The sequence below is a fragment of the Oxyura jamaicensis genome, chromosome 3 (genome assembly GCF_011077185.1).
Source record: "Oxyura jamaicensis isolate SHBP4307 breed ruddy duck chromosome 3, BPBGC_Ojam_1.0, whole genome shotgun sequence".
NCBI classification, from domain to species: Eukaryota; Metazoa; Chordata; class Aves; order Anseriformes; family Anatidae; genus Oxyura; species Oxyura jamaicensis.
Window position 1 is genome coordinate 71,196,700 of NC_048895.1, and position 24,808 is coordinate 71,221,507.

General features: G+C 39.8%; 1 protein-coding gene across 2 annotated transcripts in view; it reads left to right on the forward strand.

The window, feature by feature from the left end:
* Positions 1-32: 32 nt before the first annotated feature.
* Positions 33-24,808, forward strand: part of SESN1 (sestrin 1) — a 75,252-nt gene continuing 50,476 nt past the window's right edge. The window contains exon 1 of one of the 2 annotated variants that reach the window (XM_035321398.1): positions 33-466. In XM_035321398.1, coding sequence (XP_035177289.1) covers positions 140-466 — 327 coding nt within the window. In that variant the 5' untranslated portion in view covers positions 33-139. The remainder of the gene's footprint in view (positions 467-24,808) is intronic. The other variant, XM_035321399.1, reaches the window with a different exon arrangement.

Genomic DNA, 24,808 nt, shown 5'->3' on the forward strand with positions numbered 1-24,808 from the left:
GGGCTTCCCTTCCCCTCCGTGCCCGGGGCGGGGCGGAGCCGCCGGCGCCGCGGGGTGGTGGCCGGCAGCAGGCGAAGCCCCCGCGGCGGCGGCCGTTGAGCGGCGGTTGGCGGCCGTTGGCGGCGCCGCTCCCCCGCCGATGCGGTGCGGGCAACGGGCTGTGGGCTCGTTCTCCTCGGGGGCGGGTCGGCTGCCGCGGCTCCGCCATGGGGCGCCCGCCGCGGGGCTGCTGAGACGGCGGGGGGGCTCCATGGAGGAGCGGGAGGGCGACGTGCGCTGGGACGGGCTGTGCAGCCGCGACGCCGCCGCCCGCGCCGCCGCCCTGGAGCACGTCGGGCAAGCCGTGCTCCGCCGCGGCGGGGCGGCCGCCGCTCCCCGGGTGCTGGCCCGGCTGCTCATGCTGGCCAAGCGCTGCCCGTTCCGCGACGTGAGGGAGAAGAGTGAGGCCATCCTGAGCGGCGTGCAGGTGAGCGCCCGAGGAGCCCGCAGCCTTCAGCCCGCAGCCGTGCTCGCCCCGCACGGGGCGAGGGAGGGAGGCGAGGGCTGGCTGCGAGGCTGCAGGGGCAGGAGTTGGACTCGATGAGCCTTACGAGTCCCTTCCAGCTCGGGATATTCTGTGATTCTGTGACAGCTCAGGTGCTAGGTCGGGGCTAACCGCCCCCAGAGCGCCTCGTGACAAAACAAGAAAGATTTGGGTCTAAACATCCATTGGTATATGCCTTCTCCAAACTTCTCTTTCTTTCCTAGCCCATGAACAGTCCAGCCAGCACAGCATTAACTTTACTGACCTGCTATGCTAACAAAAATAAATGTTACTTTGTACTCTTCCACGGTTAACAGTCTAATTATAGTCGCTGGCATCGCAATTGGCTCGCTCACCTACAGTTTTTGTGAAGGTCCTGAAATGCTGCTCACTTCAAAGGGTACGGCGGCACTGCTAAAAATACTGCTTTCTGCAGGGTAGGAGAAGGAAATTAAGGTATTTGTTTTACTCACAAGCACATACATAGAGCTGTACTCAGCACTAGCTCCCTGATTCCCACTATTGTGCTTTTTCTCCCTGAACATTAACAGCATTCATATAGGGGAATCAAAGGAAGAAAAATGTCCGCATGTGTGTATATATATATTGGTTTTAAAGGAACTTGAAGCTAGTTCCATTTTTTGCTCTGTTCTACTTTGAACTGGTTCAAAGAAACTCTTGGTTTGGATTATTGTTGCTGGCAGAGACTTATTTTGTAGAACTTCTCAATAGTGTGCAATGGGATAAATACAGTATAATTGAATTTATATGGTGTGAGCTGTATGGGGCATGTTTCTTGAGGCAGATTTTACCAGTAAAAGCTGTAAATAGATGTATGTTGTATATATGTGAAAGGTTCGAGGATCATACTGTTTCTCTTAAACAAACAACAATAAAACCTTGAATATGAAGTTGAAAACTTAACCTAGCACCTTTGCCTCAGTATCTTCCCTGTTAAAAGATACAGTTGAGAAGAAAGGTGGCCCATTACAGTGAGAGTGATGAGTTGCTGTAACAGACTGCTAAGGGAAGGCTTGCTTTTACAAGGCACCACTCATCAGAGCCCATTCAAAGGTCAAATATGTGGTGATCTCTGACCTGAATTTTGGAGGGGGTCAGGCACGTGATCCCTGACTCTCTTCTTTCAGTTTTACATATATGAAGTTACTGGCATGTTAAACTATTAGTCTTGTTTAGGAGCTTTGTTACCAGCTTTCCTGATAGCTCAGATAGTTCCAACAGAAAACAGGCAACTGCTTCTCCACGCAGCAAGCCCAAGTTCAAATCCCAGGGTTGTGAAAGAGCTACGTGAATATGAAACCCATTGCAATTACACAAGCTGCAGCAAAGGGTTTACAACATGTTAAGGAAATAAAATCAAATCCAACATGACTTGAAAAAAATCTTTGAAAGCTGCTGTTGTAACTTCTTGAGTTTCTTTTCTTCTTAGGAATAGATCTAAAAGAGAAACATTCTGTGATTATAGAGTGGCAAGTCTTGGCTCTCATACTCGGAAATAAAAGTGTTCATTGTAATCTTTGGATAAGCATTTGTGGAAGAAATAATCCTATCCAAGTATTCCACTTTGGATGCTGCGGACTATTGTCAGGCATGAAATGGTTTTTGGTTGATGGCCAAGAGGAATCTTACTCAAATCTCTGCAGTGAAGATGGCAGATAAAGCAAACTATTAAACATAGTTACCCCATAGAACTTTTAGCAGTGTTTCTAAAGGTAAATAGCTTAGTAACATTATAAATGCAAAATCCTGCTCAGGGTAGTTAAAGGATTCACTTGTATAACGTTATCTCCCTGTGTTGGGATAAGGCTTTAAGCGCACAGTGATACATATCATTATGCTGTCTAAAACTAATTCCCTACCAAGTTAAGGGCGTAGAGCCCAGGGCAGGAAGCGGCAGCTCTGAACCCAAAGGTTTTTCCTGCAAATTAGTGCTGCTGTCCTCCCTCGTGTGGGACAGTCAGTCTGAGGCTAATAGTCAACACAGGCTGATTTTTTTGCATGAAATGCGGATTTGGAAAATGTTCTTTCTTCATCTTTCTGCCCTGCATTCAGGATAGGTCCGTGAGAAAACCAAAGACCCGGGTTTTCCATGTGGCCTGGCAGCTATTTCTTTCAGGAGCTGGTGCCTTCTTGCCTGGTGGGGTAACCAACGAATGTTTAGGTGAAAGCAGCTATGCTGCTAGTGTTTTTGTGGATTTCTGTCTGGAGCAGGCTGGTAGAATATATTATATGGCTAGTGTAAGCTGCAGGCTTGCCAGCAGCCTATTTCAGTGTGGCTCCTTTTTAGGATCCTAGCTTGGCATCCTCAGAGTCTGTCTTTGTTATGGTCTTTTATTTTTTCCTGAAGAAAAATTGCTCTGAAATATAGTGGAATCCTAAGTGTGCGACTTTCGTTTTTGTTTCTGATTAATAAATAGCATTGTCTGTATCAAAATGTGTAAAAATTATTGCTTTAAATTGCTTAAAATTAATTCTTGTTTCTCTGACTTGTATGCAGGACCATGAGTTTTTTAGTATAGGTGCTACCTATCTACATATATATAATAATGTGTTTTTAGCCTATGAGAATATATTTAATTTCTCATTCTGATTAGACAAGTTATTTTTGCAAGAATTATTACAAAGAAAATATCAGCACACTGCCCCCCTTTTTTTAATTCAGACTTCCTTGCTTTTGTTAATGATATCAAGCTGATAAAGTCACTTTATCATCAGCTTTATCACCAAACTTCAAATATTTTAAAGCCATTTCATTTGCAGTGTTTTAACAAAGTGAGATCGACTTTGTATGTTTTTACATTTGAAAATATCTCAAAAAATCACTTGTCAGATAAAACCCCAAATATATCAGAGCTTTTTGATGACTACCAGCTAATAGTATTGTGCATGTATTTATGTCATAATGCTTATGACCTTGCAGAACAGTGGGTCCTTCCACCTGGTATCCTAGGTGTCTGCGTGCCAACACAAATAGATGGGGACTGGCCAGCAAGGGAAGGTCTTCATGTGTGATTGTTAAAACTGTTCTGCTCAGCCTCTGTCACATTAATTAGATGTATGTAACTGAAATGTACATAAGGTGTACATCAGAAGCTGGAGAAGAATCATCCAATGTATGAGTTCTGCTACTTAAATTCTCTTATAACCATCCAGTGTCTTCTGGGAAAGACCATGCAGAACATACTGCTCTGCTGAGGTATGTAAATTCATGAAAGTAGTTTTTTAGATTGACAAAGGAGTGGGCTGAGAATTCATAGATGGGAGTGAGGTTCTGCATGAGTGACCACAAGGTGTTAGCCTACTAAGCATAGAAGATGACAAAACAGCAGGATAAAACCCACAGATGTCAAATACTCAGAATTTGTCACATAAAGCTTGACCGGAGTTATATCTAAGGAAGAAAGTAACTGGCCTCAGCATCTTTGAGAAGCAACTTCATAGTACTAAACACTTCTATTAAGGGGAGAGTTAGTAACAAAGGAAGAACTTTTCTCTCCGTTGGCCTCTTCATTGACGTGAAACGTGTAAAATCCAGAAAATGAGAAAATGTAGGTTTCTGAAGTAGGATGTGTTTGGTTGTCCCAGTTCTGTTTGTACATAATGAGGTGCATATTGGAAGAAAGTAAGGATGAAAAGATCCACAGATTAATAGATTAACAGATGATGCGGAGGTGATCGAAACATTCTCTGAAATAGTTAATCCAGCAAGTGTAGTTAAGTCACGACAAAATGGTAAATAGTGCTTGGCCAGGATTAGGGGGGAAAACTGCAGATTACTTAGATAAGCAACAGATTTTTTGATCTGGTAGGGCATGATGAAATTCATTCCAACGTGCTTAAAAAACCTAGCTGAAGTAGTCTCAGACATGCTAGTGGAGAGATGTAGTAGGCTGAAAAACAATAATAGTGCGTACCTCTTCAGTATGACACAAGTGGGGTGGGATGAAGAGTGAACTGGTGAGTTTTACTTCAGCTGAAAGAAAAAAAAATATTGGAACAGTGATAAAAACACATTTTCAGTTCCTAGAAAAAAGGTTGAGCAGCAGCTGAAACAGACTTACCTAGGATAAATGATTTTAAGTCTAGCATTTCTTCCACTTCTATGATAGAGTAACAGTTCTTACAGTGCAGAGAGACTGATAGATTGAAGTCCTCGACATTCACACAGTATTCTCGTTAACAAGCTAGGGAATTATAAGCCAGAAGGTACCGTGCAGTGAGTAAAGCTAGATGGAAAACTTGCCTCAGAAGGTGAGCGAGGTCAGGACAGACAGTGCTCGGTGCAGGTTGTGCAGGTTCTGGCCAGCGCCACCTTGATTAACGAAGATGTGCGTGTGATGAACTGGAGATTGCAAGGTGGCAGGGAGGGTCAAAATACTGGAGAAGAACAATGATTTAAAGGTACACTGATATTGGATGGGAGCCTGCAACATATCTTTGAGATCTGACTTTTATTGATTATTTTTGTGAAGAAATCGGTGGTACGGTCAGCTAAGAGGAAGGTTAATGTAATATGTTCCCAGTTAAATGGGGCATGGAGGGGACAAAAAGACTGCTGCAAAGAAGAAAACATGAGCTGGAATGAAGGACTAGTTGATCTGAAGTTTAGCAAAACTTGAGTCGATCATTTGGAGGAAGAAAATCAAGGATTGGGGAAGTAAAGCAATGGCATAGCCTGTTGAGGAAGAATGAGTCACGTTCATCACTAGAACTCTTTGTCTAAACTGCTCTTAAGAATCCGTCAGGAGTGATATGTTTTTTTATCTCCCTGGGAAAGTGTGAGCATTGCCAACTGGCTTTTACTTCCAGCCTCTGTGTTTTTTGATTGTGAATGCTGGGGGGGCCTCTCAGCGCTTTCCCTTTGATCTCCAGGACCATACTTACCAGATGGGTGGCACCAGAACACGAGGAGCCTCTGCCTCTTGCTGAAAAGCAACGGTGGCCTAGGGAGGACTGCAAGTACGTTGTCGGTGGTTTGGTTTTTGTTTTTAGGTCTGCTGCTCTAGAGAATGAACGTTCTTGGTTGATCTCTGTGGTACTTAACTGTTAGAGTAATGAGAGGGAAACTCAACTATGCTCCTTGTTCTCAAACGGCGTATCCTGATGGCTCTTGTATTAGGGTGCAATTCAGGAAACTTTGGTTAACTTCTCAGATCTTTCATCTGCTTTTGGTGTAGTCTTTGATAAATGACTTTAGAACTTTGCCAGTCTTCACAGCCTTCCTGCAGTAACTCCTCGGTCAACTTGAAAATCTGGAGCTGAAAAGCGCTAGGCAGGTCTACCAGGTGATGGGGTTTCTGTCTGAGCTATTTGACCGAGTCCAGCTGCACGATAGTGATGTTTCCTTGTGATGCTTACTGTTGGTCAGTCACTGCAGAAAGATACCTCACAGAAAATTTATGGTTTGTTCAAGCCCATGAATTTAGTTTCCTCACTGGTGGTGGTGGATCTGCCCCATCTGGAAGCTGACTCGTTTCCTTGCATAATGCAAATGCCCATATTGTTTTTTGTTTCCCGTAGTACTCTTATGTAAAGTAACTGAAAACATATCTTTTTTTTTGTGTGTGTGTGTGAATTCACTTCAGTGTAAAAGTATGTTCTGTTTCTTCCAGCCATGAGGTGGAATGGGTTTAATTATCTATTGTAGGGTGCTCCCTTCAAAAGACACATGTTACTCTGCCAGACTGCTAATTTAGAAAACATTTTGTCTGCTGGCTTTTTTTGTCATCCAGATACTCTTGCTCTTACTGTAGTATTAATATACGATGCACTTAAAAGATAAGTCTTATTTACAGCCTCTGCTAGCCTACCAAAAGAACAAACAATGTCTCTGCTGTATTTATTGTAAACATGCTCTGCTGCTGATGGGTCTGTATCACGTATGTCTAGCGAGGCTGTGTGGAGAAGTTAAGGGAGGAGACCTAATCTTGAAATGTCAGGGAATGTTCTGAGCTGGGGTGTGGATATACATAAATATATATTTATAATATATATTTATGTTCAAACTTAAATTGTTAATAGTCCTTAGCTTGCCTTTTCTGATCCTTCCTTCCTTCAGCCTACTTGCCTGCTTTCTGAAGGCTTCAGTCTTTGTGTTGAGTGAGATTTAAGGAAATTTTCTGTTGTTGAGTTTGTCAACTGCAAAATTGCCTGACCCTGAGAAGTTCTTTGGCTGGAATAAAGAGAGGCTTGAAAACAGTGGAGGTTCTCAGAGTGATGTAAAGTGAGGTATCTGGGTCACTTCGAATGCTGTTCCTGTGTTTGGAGCCTTTCCATCGTTTTCCATGCTAACTGTATTCCATTCTTCTTGCGTGGTAATGTGCTTTGCTTACTCAGCTTTTTCTTATAATTGTTTGGGGTAAGTTGATGTGCAGCCTTAAGGGTTTATGTGATTCTGGTTTTCAGGGCATTAGAACTAGAGTTGTTTTGAAAAGAGGTGTGGAGTGAAGCAGGCTTGACACTGGCTTGGTGAATTTTTGTTTTCTGACTGAATTAAAATGCTTTAAGCTGAAGAAATTAAACACATTTCCTCATCTCTATTTACTGCTAAAGTAAGCGACTGTAGGGAGTACATTTGTTGCTTACATAAAAAGGAAACAAAGTTTTGTTTCCTATTTTTTTTCATAAGTAATGTCTAGAGATCTGCAGAGCCAGAAATACTTGAGCTTGAATGCATTGTGTAAGAGCATCTGCTCTTCTGATCTAGCAGGTGGCATGCTGTTTTAGACTTTTTTTTGCTTCTGCTTTTCTCACTAGAGGCTATTGCAGGGGTTGGCTGTATCTTTAAACTCCTAACTGGAGATGATCCTTTCCAGGCCACACATGTATCTGAATGTCAATTTAGGCCTCTGTCTTATATTATTTTTCAAACCCTGGTGCTAATGTAGTATGGGTAGCAGTGATCCTTCACCTCTCTGCACTTATTTTGCTAAATGTTTTGAACTAAAAGTTCTGCTCAGCTTTAAATTGCCAAAAAGCCAGCTTATTTCTACCTTCTCTGTAAAATACTTATACTTTCCCTATTTAATATGTAAATAACTGTCTTTGTTTTGAAACATTGACTTGCATTTGGATGCTTCTTTACTCATATATGAAGAATATTTATACATCTTGAAGGAGATGTTCAAAGATGTTCAAAGTGAAAAGCACTAAGAATTTGGAAAGATTTGGAAGTTAGCATAGTACAGAAGCATGAAGTTAAAAAAAAAAAAGTATGGGCTCCTAAGTTAAATAAAATAATCAATTTTCATTGATTTTGACTGAAATAGATTGTTTAAAAGAAAGTTGTCTCACTGTTACTACCACCAAGGGAACATTGAAGAAATTCTTGCTTCTTTGTCTTCTGACTACTTCAGGTCCGTGTTTCTCCTTTTAAAATAAACATGTGGAAAAGTACTGAATATACCATTGTGGGACAGAAAGTAGTTTTGAAGGCTTGAGTATATTTTCCTGTGGATACTGAGTGTTGAAATTTCCAAAAATATGATTTGCTGTCACACGTATTCCAGTAAGTTGTTTACAGTTTAAGGATTTAAAAAAAAAAAAAAAAAAAAGGAAAAGCTTACAGCGCTCTCCAGAAATCAAGTCAAACATGGAAATCTTCACTTGGACCTACATCCATGAATTAAATCCAAAATCTTAAGTGGTGGTTTTTCTGTTGTTTACCACTTTCTTGAAGTTTCCAACAACTTTAACTTTATTTTTTTCTTTGCGTATTCTTCTGGAAAGCTTGGACTTTATCACTGCCAGAAGTTGGCTTGGGAAGGTGAACTGGTTTAGTTCTTTTTAAACCTAGTATGCAATTAATCATTTTCATTATTCTAGCTTTGTGTAGAAACCAACCTTCTTTCAAGTCACTTTGAGTCAAAAATACCCAACGTTGTGTACCAGTGCCTGCATATCACCCGAAAATGCATTGGGCTGGTATTATGTTAAAAATAGAGGCAGTGCTACAATGCATACTGCTAATTATGTCATGTAATCTGATATAAGTCTTTCTTCTGTGCATCTACAAGTACTTGCTTTCAATCCAGGCATTGTGCTAAAAGAATGCACAATGCTTCTGAAAACATGTTGGTTTTTAAATGAAAATAAATTAGAAGTTATAACTGTTTTCCTCACTTTTCTATTCTTTTAAAGTCATCAATAAGATTTTCTCAGTTGCAGTTCTCTATTGCCAATTCTTTTCTCAACCTAAACGCCCAGCTCTGTGAGCCCAAGTTCTGAGACTCAAGGCGTAACAACATCTTTGTTAAATTTTCTTCCCTAGGATGTTCTTGCTTGGTGTTGAATTGTTTTCAAAGTATTCCTTCTGAAATAAGTGTTTTAGGTGAGGACTTCTTAGTTCCTAGAGAGTAAACATGAAATAATAATATGATATTTGCTGAAAGGAGGAATAAACTTATGAATGAAAACTAATTTAAAGCTCTAAAACCTTTCCTCTGTTCTTTTCTTCTCTCTCTCTTTGAAGGAGAAAGGGAACCTCTTCTTGAAAGACGTTTCCATTGCAGCTTGTTGCTGAGCGTCCATTGTTTCTGGTGTTTTGGTGCAACAAAACTTCCAACTTTAAAACAAAGCCAGTTTGCCAACAGTACATTCCACTCAGATTAAACTGTTTGGATTTTCCGTTTATTTAAATTTTAGTTGTAATCTCGATTTGCATTGGTTTCCAAAGAGGAGAAAGACTGAAGAGAGGAAAAAGCTTTTCTTAAGCTTCTTATTGTTCTGAATTTCCAATCAATACTGAGTGCAAACTTAGTCTAGGCCTGTTTAACAGTGCTAAATATTTGGCAGTTGCAATGATTTAACATTTTCTGGAGCTTATCATGTTATCATGTATTTAGATGTACACTTATAAATTGCCTATTTAAAGATGATTTCAAGATGACAAGCCTTGAGATACTGTATCAGATATTTTGCAGGGGGTGCAGACCAGGTAGAGTTGTTTTGTGTCTTAAGAAATAACTTGTATATGAAGCAAGGCAGGAAGTCCTTCTTTCCAGTTAGTATGTTCAGCTGAGAAGGAAAGATTCTTGGTTTTTAACTTTTAATTTCATATGGCATGGAGGAAAAATTTGGAAAGAATGGTCCCTTGAAGTGTCCACTTTAGTGTGTGTACCCCTGAAGTAATGCTTGGAACTTTTTCACATCTGTTCAGACAGCCCACCTCAGTCCAATTTCATCAAAATTTTGGGGTACTTCTTGTAAATTGTCCTTACGCAACCTGAGAAGATTTCTCTGAACTAAATGGGCAAAATGTAGAGATATCCTCAATCCTTGTAACATCTCATCTTGATTTGAGGATTAAGTGATGTGCTATCCGGGGCTTGTTTGGAATTCTTTATATTCAGTTCTGGCTACGCTAGATGCATCAGTGCTTACCTTTTCTTGATAAACCAGGGTAATGCTGCAAATCCACCAAAGCAGCACTGACAGATGACTTTTCAGTGCCAGCCCCATTTAACCCTAGTTTGTAATGGCCTCCGTGTCTACCTTTATTCAGGCTTGGGAGGATCAAAGCAAGTTGTTTCAGTGAAAGTCTTCTACCTTGTGCTGAAGATACAGCTTTGTGGCAGACTTATCCCAGGCCATTCTTTGCTGTTATAACCCATTTGTCTCTGCCATCTGTAATCAAGCCTGGTTGCATGTGGAGATTCTGCGGTAGTAATACTTTTCATCTCTCATTTCCTCTTTGCATGCAGAAGTTGGCAGCAAGACACCATGGACCAAGTGGGCCAGGTGCCACAGTGGTCGTCTGCTCAAGTGACCCTTGCTGTGTTCTTTTGCATGTCTCAGATCAGTGACCTCAGAGGGCAGTTGAATAGATGGAGTAGATCTTCTCAAGCAGTAGGCATTGCGTGTTTTTCTCCTGAACAGTAAATATCTTTTTTAGAGCATTTGCCTTGGATGAATGAGCATCCCATTCAAGCATGAGTAGCATCTGGACTGAACTGGAATTTTAAACCAGGTCTTCCTCATTTCAGACTCTGAACTCAGTTTGGAATGTCTTCTTTGTTGACAGGATGTCAGATGGTGAAGTAAGTATCCAAGGCCTTAAAACTTCCTTGGGTTAGAAGAGAATACCTGCTGTTCAGCTGTTGCAAAATTAATTTCCCTCAGTGCAGAAGTGCTTTATGTTAAAGCCTAAGTAGCAAAGAAGTTTAAGGCCTTCTGAAGTGGGATGATGGATTTTGCTCAACCATGTAGTTGTAATACAGTTTTTAGATTAATGAGGTGAGCTGAACAATGCTTTTAGTTAAGACTGACACATGCTAAAACTCTTTTGTCCATCACAGTGTTCACTATGTAAATACTGTTTCTTTTCTAGAACACTTCTAAATATTTTAGCTTCAGAAAACCAGGATAAATTTATACAGCTTTTTAAAGCTTAGCTACTGGGATCCTTTAAATATATATATATATATTTATATATGCATTTTTGTTGTGCTACAGCAGCAGGTCAGAATTTTCTTGTACCAAAAGGCAAAGCATTTTTCCTTTTTTATTCAGATGATGTTCCTTGTTATGTTATTAAACATATTCATTTAATCAGGGGACTGTTGTGCATGGCTCTTCATGTTTTTTGTTTTGTTTTCCTGAGGATTTTCATTTTGAGCTGGAGTGTTTGTTGTCGTAGCATTAGTACTTTGGCCACCTACTGTCACATTTGCAATGGGAACTGTTTGCTGAGGGTAGTTACATTATTACCATCTGATCAAAGAATTATGCATGGAAAATAAACCAGCAGGTACTTCATTAACAATGCTGTGTATAACAATTTTTTTTTGACATTAAGCAGTTGTGATTTTTTTTTTTCAGGATAATGTTACTGGGAGCAGCCCTGAGTTAACAAGACTGCCCACGTGTGGTAAAGTGAAGCGTACATGTGTTTACAGGATTAAGGCTGAGTGCTGGCAGGCTTGTTCAAAAGCATCTCGATATTCTGCTGAAGGACTCAATTTCAAAACACTGTTATTGCTTCCTTATATTATGAACGCTGATGTGTTTCCTCTTACAGGTTTCAAGTTTCCTGGACCTTTTGTGACCGCTAAGTTTGTGATCAGTATCCCAAGCTTGTTGGTCATGCTTGTCTCTTAATCCAAGATGCTGCACTGTGAGCAAAGAGATGTGGGGAGGAGTTTTTGGATGTGCTGTGTTGAGCCTGGAAGCATAGAATCTGTATTACTCTGGTACTGTAACTTCTAGCAGGGCCTAGGAGGTTAAATGTAATGTCATATGAATGCAGCTGCAGTGTTTGCAGGACCAAATTGGTTTAATGATTGTGAGCTCCCAGGTGTGCCAGTTACCATAGCAGTAAATAGATAAATCCATGCCAGTGCTTACATTTAAGTTAGCTTAAGTAAACTCTTGTTGAATTGTGTGCTTCACATCAGAATACCACATGGAAAGGGTTTTGTAGTCAGTAGCTAGCTGCCTTGAGCTGACAGCTTGCTACTGTTCAGCTCTTCCACATTGCTTGGAGACAGCAGTAGTGGTTTCTCAGATTCCTATCTGTACTGGAACAAGGCATTTGCTTTGGATGCTATCCATATCTTTTTGTTTCTTACACAGATTGTGTTTTAACTTGTAGGTCATCGACATGAACTTAAGCTGATGCACTTGCTGCAGAAAGATGTAATGAATTTGAAAGAACACTTGGGGGAGACTTCATGTCTTTTGTTTTATTTCCAGTTTTTGATTTGTTCGAAATAGGCTTCAATTCAGTGATGTTATTATTCTCAAGCTCTTGAAAAATGAAACTTCTGTCATTAACTTATTTTCTTGTGCTATTTCTGGTTACAGAATAGTTTCTACTGAAAGCTTCTTGAGATGGGGCATTTGCTTTTCTATTTTTAGGTTTGTTTTTTGTTGGTGGTAATGATATCTTAATGCAAGTTTTTGTTAAGAATGATGTAATTGTAGCTGACTTTATTTCCTACCTAGATATGAAAGTAATGATAAGCGACACCTTTGTGAGGAAAGAAAAGAGAATGCATGAAAAAGAAATTTGTGATAGTGGATGAAACAGATGGCTGTAGCACTTTATATCTTACAGTTATGAACACTCACCACTATATTTGTTGTATACCTATTTCTGTTGTAATTCCTGATTTTTCAGTATCTCAGTATTATAAGGAATTTATCTTCAGCTGAAACTTCCCAGATTTTATCTCCCTTATCTTAATCAAGACTCTGCATCAATGTCTTAAAAAAAAAAAAAATGCCATACACAGCAAGAACTTGCCTCTTTTCAGCACAGGAGAAGTGTTTTCCCCTGTATTTAAAGCAAAGCAAAACAAAAATATCCTGCACGACCACCAAAAAATAATCCTATCATCTCAGCTACAGTGATGTTTCTATAGTTGAAACAATTGGGTTCAGAAAGCTGATCCCTTCCTTTTGTGAAAGAAATCAGTCTTCTGAGAATCTGTGATGGTGTGTTGTGTTTCTGGACACAGAGTAGACTTTTCCTAATCTAATCAGAATATATTAGTGTAGGTACTAGGAAAAGCATTGCTATCAGTCTGTTTCCTTTTTTTTTTCCTGAAGAATCTAGCAAGAGAGTGAAATAGACTTTTTGTGAATATCTAGACTTCTAACTTAAATTATGAGCTTAGCAATAAAAAAAAAATAAGATAATGGTAGCTAACAAATTTTCTGATTTAGGAAGTCACAAAGCAGTGGATTGTAGTTTGGGGGAGGTGGGGCATACATTTAACATTTTATGTTCTTTTAGCTCATGCTAAATAAAACTGGTGAATGTGTTTATGTTGTCACTAGAATAAAATTATTTGCTGAACTATATTATCTGTAAAATCATAGGATTCATGTTAGTGTTACTGCTATTGCTATTCTACCTGTTTTTCCTATTACAAGCAGAGCAAAACTACTTGTGCATTGTCCAGGGTGAGTTTTGGAAAATTCAATTTAAATACTGTTAATCTTTCACTATTGTAAGGAAAGGTAGTGGAAGAGAGAAATTCTTTGTCATTGGCAGTCTACATTTTCTTAGAAGGAACCAGACTATGTGTGTCCAGAGTGCTCCATTGCAAAGGTCTTGCTCAGATGTGCCCAAAGGGACCCTGCAGGGTGGAACTTCCTGGCTGCTGTCCTGCATTTTAGCTTTCCTCCTGCCAGGTGACATGATGGCAAGGGCTTCTCCAGCTGAGGGGTGCTCTATGTAGTTCAGCCTTGGCTATGGCCAAGACCCAGCAGATCACATGTCCCCTGGGTTTTACTACTGGCCTCTAATGCATTAGAGTGTAAATTACTTCTAGTTAAACAAGAAGGAGAAAAAGTGTTGGAGCTCAGGTGAAGAAAAATACTTTTAAAATTGTTTCCACTTCTTTATTGTATGTATACAAGTGAAAAAGAAAGTTATTCAGCTAAATCTTTGCAGAGTTGTCATCTGCAATACAGTACTACTTCTTGCAGCTCTGGTGTTGGATTGCTTCCTAAAGATGATTTGAGCAGTAATTCAGACACTTGGTGAAAGTTTAGATCGTGATTGTGACAGAGCTTGCTCTTTAGTATTTTCGTTGATTACTTTGTCTCTGCTTTGTTTGCTCACAATAACTGAAAGAGGTGAGGTTCTTCAACAGATTGTACTATAGGAAGCATAACTCTAATTGAATAGGTTTTCCCTACAACAGAAAGTAAACTTCGAATCCTCTGGGTAGGCTTATTTCTGATGCTAGGAGCTACCAGAGTGCTTTGCTTTTTCTAACTTGATGCTTTTATAAATACAGTTTATTCTGAAAAATGGAATGGAGTCTCTTAAGATTTGTGGCACTTGTGATCAGCACAATGGGGATTCCTCTGTCCTGTATGATCATTATTCAACAAGACAAAGGTTCTGGTGTTTAATAAGTCATTGTAAGACAAGTCTGCAGACTGTAGCTGAGTTCCAGAAAGCTTGTGTTTAAGCCTTAACTCAGCTCTTCAAAACTCAAGGTCCTTTTAACCCTACAGGTGAAATTGGTGAGCTCTTAGGCAGCAGAGCCTCATCAGACATTCAGCCGTGCATAAAAGTGTTTTGGTTCTGGAAGTGGGCGATGATTCCATGCCTATGCTCAGGCTCACTCTGCATCCATAGATAAAACCATTTCCTCTGTCTCCTCTCGGCGCTCGGGGAACACAGTGTTCTTGGAGTGTGTTTATTGAAGACCTATCAGATGGGCTTTGCAAAAAACAAAACAGAGCTACCCCTCCTACTCCTGAGTAACAGCTTAGTGGTTAGAGCATGCCCAAAGAGCGAGGACTCGAGGTTCGGGACCTTTTCTGCCCGAGGTGATTCACAGTCATGTCTCGAACATGCCTAGGCTCCTGAGGTGGGAGAATTGCACTAGCTTGTGCTTGCTGGCCCAGAAATGAGAGCACCTTGAGGATTGCATGTGAAGCAGGACTAGTGCAGTAGGAAGTGCTGACAGCATTGCCATCGTTAAGCAGCCAACTTTTGTGTTTTAGGGAGGAGACGTTGAAATCGCTTTGGGCTTATTAATAACTTGAACTTGGCCTCTATGTTATTGAAGTGATCTAACCACTGAGGTGAAAGAGCCAGTCTCTGGGCATCAGGTTGTGGTCTTGAATTAGATGCAGGTGCCTTTTGGTGATGGGCAGAAAGCCTTAGCACACTGAGAGATGAGGCTGAAGATACACTCCTGTCTTCAGGGCTTCCTGTTGGCTAATTTAGGTGGCTCCCAGCTTGATCTGCAGGCTTTTGAGAATATTAGTCTAAGGTGCATTGCCCTCACAGCCTTTATATAAATATAATATTGGTTTTGTATTCCTTGGTGATAGACTGAAGTGCTATGAGGTCCAGGCACTGAGAAAGTGGTGTTTTTTAGAGTATCATTGGACTTGTCTCTGCAGTGCAAAATTTGATCCTCTACTAAGATACTTCTTCTTTTAAATACTATTTAAAGGCTTCTATACCAGGTAACTACTTTTGTTGCATTCCTGTGGTAAGAACGAACACGAAACTTTCAGCCCACAAGCACTTGAAAAGGCAGTTGAAAATGGAGCTGTTTGTCATTTGTTTCTTGCACCTGTTTATAGTACATAGTCTGTAATGAATAAGAACTTATTTTTTTTTTTTGGTTCAAGGAAATGTGTTTTTCCATTAGTGAAGATTCTTTTTAAAAGCCCAAGAGCTTTTCTCTTCCAAATGTCCATACTTCCACTTCATGTCCCCTCACACTTGAGGGCACTGTAGGTTCAGTCTTTCTTTACACTTGAATAGCTCTGCAGGGTCTTTGTTGGCGTCTGAACCAGAACTGGGTGTCCTTTGCAACTTGTATTTGGGAGTTTTCTCTACTTATTTCTGTTTTTAGAGGAATGCATTGTGATCTAGAAAGGAAGAGTACTTCAAAATTCCAGTGTTGTTTGTATATGACTTTGTTTTACAGTTTGGCACTTGCTCTTTGGTGGACTTTCAACGTGCTTTCAGAAGCCAGGTGCAGCAAGATGTAAATATGTAACCTGCACCAATGCAGCTGAGTGGCTGAAATAAAGTCACAGAACCAGCAGGACGGTGTGGAGGAAGAGCAAAACCACATATACTATACTGAGTTTAATACAGGGTGAAGTTTAAATTCTCCTTGAAGAGAAAAATGTAATCTTGTTGCTATTAACGTTTACCCGTGTCAAGCTTTTTTACTTGACTGTACTCTACAGGAACTAGATCATTACCATTAAAAGAACCTGAAGTTCTTCCAAGTTTATATTCAGGCCAAATGAAGTAAGCCTTTAGCAAACATGCAACCAGATGACATAATAGCACATATTAAATGTGCAGAGGCCTTCTTGTTTCCCCATCCCCTAATTATATCAAACAATAGGAGTTGAAATACATGCCTCTTTAGTGACACTGTCTTTCAACTCTGTTTAATAGCGTTTCATTCAAACACAGATCCATGTGCAGCTGTGTCTTACTCGCAGTGGATGGCTGCAAGCATCCCAGAACTGCAGAGGTTCTGCAAGCAATGCTGTGAAAATCTGGAACCCGAAGAGCAAACAAGTCTTTCTCTGAGACTGATCTCACCGGGTGTGCTGCAGCACTTCCCTTCTACTCAGGCTTTCTGATTTAGGGGTTCTTCACATGACTGCCTGTGAACTAAAAACTACCATGTTTTAATGAAGTTCTGAGTAGCTCATCTGTAAAAACTGACTTGCCTGATTTACTGTGTTAAATGGCAAATACACTGTCAGTTGTTGTGGCTGAATTGACAAGGCTTAACTCACAGCCATGGTAAATTGATTGTTTGCAATTGTGTGAACTTCTGGTAAGAGCTCTTATTAATGCTTGCCTTGATTTCTGTGTTAAAGCATGCCTACATGTTAAGGCATATATTCCATCATCTTCAAATATTTTTCTTAAAAGATTTTGGAAAGGAAGGAAATGTAGCAAATGCCAAACACAAAGTTATGCTGTAGACAATTATTGGTTTAATCTCTTGGCACAAGATTAAAGAAGATGGCAGATGATGGCCACTTCTTTCCCTGTTTTCCCACAAGACTGGGCTAATAGTTTCCCCCAGCCCCCTCCAAGTGACATGAATTAGTTACACAATTCCTGGGGTGAATGTTTAGTGATGTCCCAGTAAAAGCTTTTCTGAATGTCAGAAGTCTGGAGTTAAATACCGAACTTCAAAATGGTGTGGGTTTTTCAGTTCTTTTTGTTTGTTTGCTTCTGGAATAGCTAGCAGAAAAATGAAGGTTGGCCCATTGTCAGGGTAGCAGGCTTCCTTTGTGGCAATCCCTTCCCTCTTGTGAAGTCTTAATCTTCAAAATATCCAATGAAGAAGCAAGAAATAGAAAAAAATCAAATATGAAAATAAAAAGGTAGCTTTTCTTTTAAGGTTCAGTTATCAGCCTTCCTGAGAGGAGGGACAGACTATTTGGTTCTTTATTGTGTGTTGCTATGCTGAGTGTATGGAAGCAGGGAAAGCAGGGGTGTAGTGAGATTGTGCTTGTGTAATGCCCCACTGCTAGTGTTTGATTTTTTCTGTGCTGCAAATCTGGGAATCTCCCAAGCCTAGACTATGTTTATTAAAGTACTTTATCCTCCCACAGTGACTTGTTCCATTGTGGGCCTAAAATGTTTGTCAGTGAAGCTGTTGGTTACCAGACCCAGCTGGATGGGGTGACTAGTACAGAGGCTCTAGTGACTATAGCTGGTCCTGTGCCTGGAGCCAAGAGAGTCCAGGAATAGCAGACATGTTAAGAAAGAGTAACAAGCTCCTTGGGCTCCTACAGTTTCCATTTTCTGAGTACTACTTTATGAACTTTAACTTTTAAAAGAATGAAGTTACAAGCTGGAGGGGATAACAGCCATTTAACTCCAGCGTTAGGGCTTCATGGAATGAGGATCCCATTGCTTCTAGTCATTTATTTTCTTCCTTAAGGTAGAAGAATATGAGATGAGGTTTTGAGTTAATGACAGACTAGGAGTTGCACCTCTGTCCTGAGATCCATCCAGCCTCTTGAAGGGCTAAGGCTTTGGGGCTCACTGCCTCCCGTGAGATTGGAGGTAGGCAGAGCTTTGTCCAGTGGTGCTGGAGGAGCCATGCTCAGAACTGAGCAGGGATTGAAATGCATGCTGTTTGCCTTGTTCAGTGAAGGGAGAGCTGAAATGAGGTGAAGTCCAGTTTCCACTTTGGGAGTGGGAAAGAGAGGTATTGGCTGGTGGAGGGGGATCAACACAATAGCTTGGGAAGTTAGGAAGATTTTTCTGAAGCTCGTTAAGAGTCATCTCCCTTTCATTTAGGGTACGTTTAGGGTAAGGAAAATTCTGTACTTCATGAAGTTTGTAATTTATTTTTTGCTTTGAGAACATATTCAAAACTAAGCAATATTAGCAGTTAGAGCCTTGTGTGGGTGTTTATATGGAGCAGTAGGGAAAGGTATGAGGAAAACATATAGTGAATAGGGAAACATTTATGATCTTACTAAAATGTATCCACCTCTGGCTTCTTTGGGTATTCTTTTCCATGAAAGTGCCATGTGGAATATGGAGATTTTTAGTAGACAGAATTTTCAGAATCCTTTCTTTTGCTTGTTTTTAGCCTTTTAATAGTATGATAGTCTGGTAGGGAGAAGTTCACTCTGTGCTAGGTCATTGAGATAACCAAGCAGTAGAATCATATCTCTTCTGTCAATTTCGTACCAGCTTCCAGATAACTCTGTACCATTGGAATGAAGTAGTACATATCCTGCTAAGACAAAAGAATACTTGGCAGTGAGCTATCAGGCATTTCACTAAGCTCTATAGCTTAGAGAAGAGTGGAACCTGTAAATGTTAGACTGGAAGAATTTGGAAATGAAAGCAATGTGAGTGGTGACATCCATTTGATAAATGTCTTTATGCTTGGCTAAAGATTTTTTTTAATGGTAGTGATTTGTTCTGTATGTCCATGTTAATTAAACTTGCAATATATTATTGTTGTAGCCTTTTTAACCTACACCTGACCCTTCAATGTTTTCTCTATTAATTTTCTTTGAGGTAGACTGTCTCCTGGTGTCTGACTTGCAGATTCTGTTTCCTGTCTGAGTCCTCTGTGCACGGATGAAGTTTGTGTTTACATCTGATGCCTACTGTAGTTAGCAAATCCCAAAGCAAACCTTGTCTTTCCCTTCCAAGTTTCTTATTGACTTTGTCTTCTTGATGCTCTTGCTTACAACTTTTGCCATCATCTTACTGTTTGCATATAATGTCCTTATAGTGCAATCTGTGTATCCGAAATCTTGATATTTTTCCTCTATTACTCTGAAAAGTGTTGCCCAGTCTTATCACAGCCCTCATCTGTATTTGTCTCATGCTCAATTTAATATCATATTTAGGCTTCTCTAACTTCAAGACTTCCTGCCCCAAAATGCAAATGTGATTCTGAGTGATCTCAAGTTTCTTTTTTTTAACGTCTGACACTTAATGAAACCTTGTCTGAGATAGCTTGCAGTCTTAGGCCTGTCTTTTAAGCCTTCCTTGAACATGTTTACCCAAGTATTCTTCCTATGTAGAACAGAAAAAGACAGATATGTCACAAAATCAACACGTTACTTTTTAAACCTGTTCAGTGCCACTGACTGCGTGAAGCTATTGATTTCACCATTGACTGTACAGGCAGGACCTGACCTCATGTGCCTATAAAGTGCGTACAGCACTGTGCCTCTGCCAGCCCCAGTCCTTCCAGATTGCACATGCTTGCATCATGCAGTGGGCTGCTCTGCAGCAATGCGTGCCTCTGACGCGTCGATAGGAGCGTAATAGAGGAATGTGCTGCTGGGGCAGGGCAGGAGGTGAGGAAATATGGCAAACAACGTTTAGCTGTCTGAAATCCCAAATGAAAGAAAAACTGTCAGCCTGTGGGGATCAACAGTCTGGTGTTGCAGCTACTTGACAGCATGACAACTTAGCAGCATCTGCATAAATCGAAGATACGGCTCTAAGAGCTGAAAGCAGGTACGTGTAGCAGTATTTTTATTCTTCTAAGTTAATTTGGCATGCCTTTTTCAAGGCATGTTTGTACAGAATCCTTTTGCACTATTTCCCCAGTGCTTTCTGGTGAAATGAAAGAAAACACGCTGGTACATTGACTAAACTGTATATTATATTACTATTAGAATAATTATTATATTACTATTAGAATAATAGTAGTATCTTCAAAAATTCCAGTTTGGGCCCATCTGAACATAGAAGATGACAATCCTTGTCCTGAAATTCTTCTTTAAAGGTGCCAAGTTTTTCCAACAATCTTAAAACTGATTTCAGGATGAAAAGGTGAGACTTAGGAAGTAACATGAACGGTACAAATAGCCAATGCTCTAAAAGTAATTTTGATTCGTCCCTGTACTGATTTGAGATTGTGGTTATTTATTCTTTTTGTTGAGTTGTCATAGTTACAAAGTTTTACAATGAATCTATGAACTTGTCAGCTTCAAATTCTGCTAATAGAAGCTGTTGTGGGTAATCTTTAAGATCATATCTTAGCCTTTGCCAGCTTCGTGTCCTTCTGTTGAAACGTACAATGCCATTCATGTGTCCTGTTGTGGAAAGCTACGGTCACATTCATGTGTCCTTCTGTTGAAAGGTACTTTCAATGTTGGTTTCTTGTAAGGAATGGAAGGAAACATAACTGAGACTTTGAACTTGCAAGGACTTGGCAAGTGAGTGTTCTGACCTTTTCCAGACTCCTTACTAAGAAATCCTGCTCTGGCATTTCTTCGTAAAATGTGCCTTCTGGCTTCAGTAATATTCAAATGGGCATAACCGTTCTGGGATTGGACTGGGAGCACAGATGAGTTACTGCCCCAACTCCTTTTGTTCATAAGAAAAATGGCAATAATGCTTATAAAGCTACAGTAATTTTAAGTTTTGTGGAAAAAGAGCTGGGAGAAAGTCATAGCAATTTGTCATTCAACTATGGATAGTTGAAGCTGCAGTACTTGCAGTTATCTCATAGATACTACTGCACTTCAAAAAACTTCTACAGTGCAACATATAAATATGAAGAAAATTACATATGTAGACCAAATGTAATAATCTCTTTTGAAACTGTGAACAGGCAACCTGCAGTGCTCTTTGCGCTTTTCGTTTTATTGCTATTTCACTTTAATGTTTAATTTGCTTTAAACTCAGAATGGCTCAATATATGTAGTTCAAACTTTCAAAGGAAAAATAAGATTGGGGAGAGAGATAAACACAAGTAATAGGACTTGAAAATAGCCTTCTTACAGCCTTTGCATCCTTATATGCTTGCATTTTCTTTACTAATTTTTAACAAATACTATTTTTTTTTGGGGGGGGCAGGCGCGGGGGCTGGGTTGTAGTTATTCTCATATTTAACACAGCTTTTCTTGCTTCCCGCTGCAATGTAGCTGGCTTTGAGAAGCAAGTAAGTCAGAATGCAACAGTGCTGCACGGTATCTCAGGATACAAAGAATAACGTACTTGGAAGCCTAAGGGAAAGCAGGATTTGGCCCAACTGGGGTCTGGCCAGAAAGCTTGGGCTTAACTTAGTCAACTTGTTTGAAAACAAAACATTAAAAAAAAAAAACCTCTTTGCTTGTCTCAATATGTTTGCCAGCCTCCTCCTTAGTATTCGGTAATGGGCTGTACTTGTAAAGCTTTCCTTTGAAACAGTGACCTTCGGAGTCAAATGAGATTGGCATACTTGATGCTCGCACAACCTCAGCACCCCTGCAAGACAAGCAAAGCTTGTGTGTTTTGCTTTTGTGTATTTGAAGGGCATATTTTAATAAACACATTCTGCTTGCTGGTTACTTGTCCTGCCATCTTACAAACCATACTGCACAGTGGGTTTGGCAGCAGGAGGGGGAGAGGTGGAGAATGCCATCAGCTGGAAGTCTGCTATCACTGCAGCGCTGCCCTTCTAAAAGCTGCAAAATCATGTTAGGCCAGGTCATTTACTTTTCTAGAGGTAGGCAGAAAACCATAGTAAACTTCCACAGCTGCTTGCAGAAGTTCCCATGCTCAGTTCAAGAACAGAAAAACAAATCTAAGCCACATTTTCACTTACATAAATGTTTTCTCTTGTGCAATTCCTATGTATTTAACGTAGGGTGCCTGGCTGATCACTGCAGCTGTTTAAAATAGAAAAACAGATGGGACAAATAGAAAGATTTACCACACAGCTTGATATCCTCCCCTGAAGCAGCCATCCATCAGAGCACTGCTGACACAAACAGCCCAACAAGTTTCCCTTCAAAGCTGTGATTGGGGTTGGAGCAGCTGCAGCACTGTGCTACAGCCTCGGGATTGGGCGAGCAGGAACACACCTCTGCAATCTGTTTATTTCCTAAAAATAAGATATAATCTGTAACATTCAGCTGGAGATCTTTTATCTTTCATTTCATACCCAAATAAACTTGAGCAAACATAGTTAACCTCTTTGGAACTGCTGTAAGGCTTCAGCTGAATAAGTGGATTTTTTTTTTTTTTTTTTCTCCTGAGCACAATGAGGTCTGTGTGAGTTTTCTAGATCTGTTTATATTTTTCTGTGTGGGGTATACATGACAGCTGAGATGCAATAAAGTTCTTCAATAAAGCTGAAAGTTGCTTTTCAGACTTCATAATGTACAGACTTCAGCTTATTGTGAAAGGAGTTATTCTTTAAAGCTGTTTTACATCCTCTCAGTAATATTCTGTTTACAATTGAAATCATGTTTTTCCTTTTTTTGTAAGTGCCTAGTAAGTACTCCTGATCGTGTTTCAGTGAATTATGGCTGTCTTTTTTTTTTTCTTCACTGAAATTAGTTTAAACAGATCTAATCTGCTTGGATTTTATTTTATTTTTTGAAAATTGAGGACTTAACCCTGAACTTCTATGCAAAGCAATTTCAGATCATTACCGAAGGACAGATTTGATCAGCTGCAGTGAATGTTCCAGCTGAATAAGTATCTGGCATAACTGAATGCATCAGGACTCATTAACCTACTTCCTCGCCAAAAAAAAAAATAGAGGAAAACTATATGGAAAATAAATACTACTTTTGTTGTGGTTCAAATGAGATGCACACAGAAAAAAATGAGCTGAAAAAGCTCGTTTATGAAACAAACTGATGTATTTATCAAGAAACCTGTGTTTTGACAAGCACTAAATATGGGAATAGTGACTTCTAGCAGTTAGTGCCTTCAGGAAGAAGAGGTGAAGATACATAGGAGAATGAGAAGGGAAATGGGGATTAGCAGTGAGACTAGAAGCAAAGAGAAGACAACTACAACAAACTTCTTTAAACCTGAGTTCAGATCTTTTTTTCTGATTTGTTTTTCTTTAAGGTATAATTAAGTAGAAGTAAATTTAGTAGCTGATGATACTTGAATTGCCAGTTTGCTTTTGAATAAGCACCTATATTTTCCTGATCTATATGGAATTAATGTCTCAAGATTTTTGAAAGAATAGCCTTGCTGCATTAATACTGATTGGTGTAGCTTAACCAGTATTAAATATTACATTATTAAACTCTGCACCGTTGGTGATGATTTTATAAGCTTTCAAATTATCCCATTAAGATCCCTTGCTCTTTGGAGTGAAGTGATGAGGAATTAACACCTGCTTTTATGAAGGAATCACCAGCAAAGGATATTTAAAATTGTGATGCACAAGTCTATGTTGTTTGTTAAATTCTTAACACAGAAAACTGGCTAAGAAAGCCTTTCTCAGAAGCTCAAAAAAAAAAAAAAAAATCAGCTGCAAATGCAGGAGTAGAATAGGAACTTTATTGTTTATATTTTTTCTTTATAAGCTTATATAACAAGCTTTATAAAAATTTAATTAGAGTTACGTAGCAAGCAGAAGTGGTTTTTGCCATAAAGAAGAACTTTTCACTGTTGGAGAGGAATGGGAGAGCTTTTTAATGATCTCTTTAATAACTGGTGACCAGATTATTTTTAAATTAGGGTAATTAGGGATAACTGTGAGGGAGAGGTGCTTGCTCCCTGCTATAGAGGCTCCTGAAGATCTGCTGCCTGAAGAAGGGGGGTTCTCTGGCTGCTTCCCCCAACCCTAATTTTCTTTTGTATGCGGTAGGAAGTCCCAAGAACCCTTTATAGGAATGCCTTAGGGTTTCCTTGGCTTACCACCGTTATGCTTGCACAACCTGATATTTAGTAAGCCTAAAGTATGAATGCAGGCTTTAAGACAGGATCCGAATTTGGAAGGTAGCTTATAGGTGTCTTCCAACTTGCATATGAAAGTGTTGAACAGTGCAGGCCTCAGCACAAAGTCTTTCCCTTTACATAATTTTTGCTGCTGTTCAACCACTCTGCAGGCTAATGGACACTTCCCCTTTCTCCTAAAGAGAAAAAGGTAGTGAGGAAATGCTGAGAATTCTTATTTTATTAAGTGACAATCTCTTAGCCACTTGAAGAATTTGTCGATACTAAGTTAGTTAGCAAATCTGGCAGCTGATCACAGAGAGCTGCAGAAAGTGTGACCTGATAGCAGATGACATTGCCTATTGACAAATGCAAGATGTGCATGAAGAGGAAACTAGTCCTAATGGGACATCCTGTGGTGGGCTGTGTTCATCTAAGTGTTTACCGCTCAGAGAACAGCAAAATTATAATAGGTTCATCCCTTGGATTCTTGGTCAAATAACAACCAAAGAATGAAATAGACTCATTATAACAGTTAATCCTAGGTGAATTCTAGCTGAAGAAAAAAGTACAGGAAACCACAGGAAAAAATTGTGAGCTCTACTGCTTGGGGATAATCTCAGTTGCCAGTAGAAAGAAAAAGGCCAAGG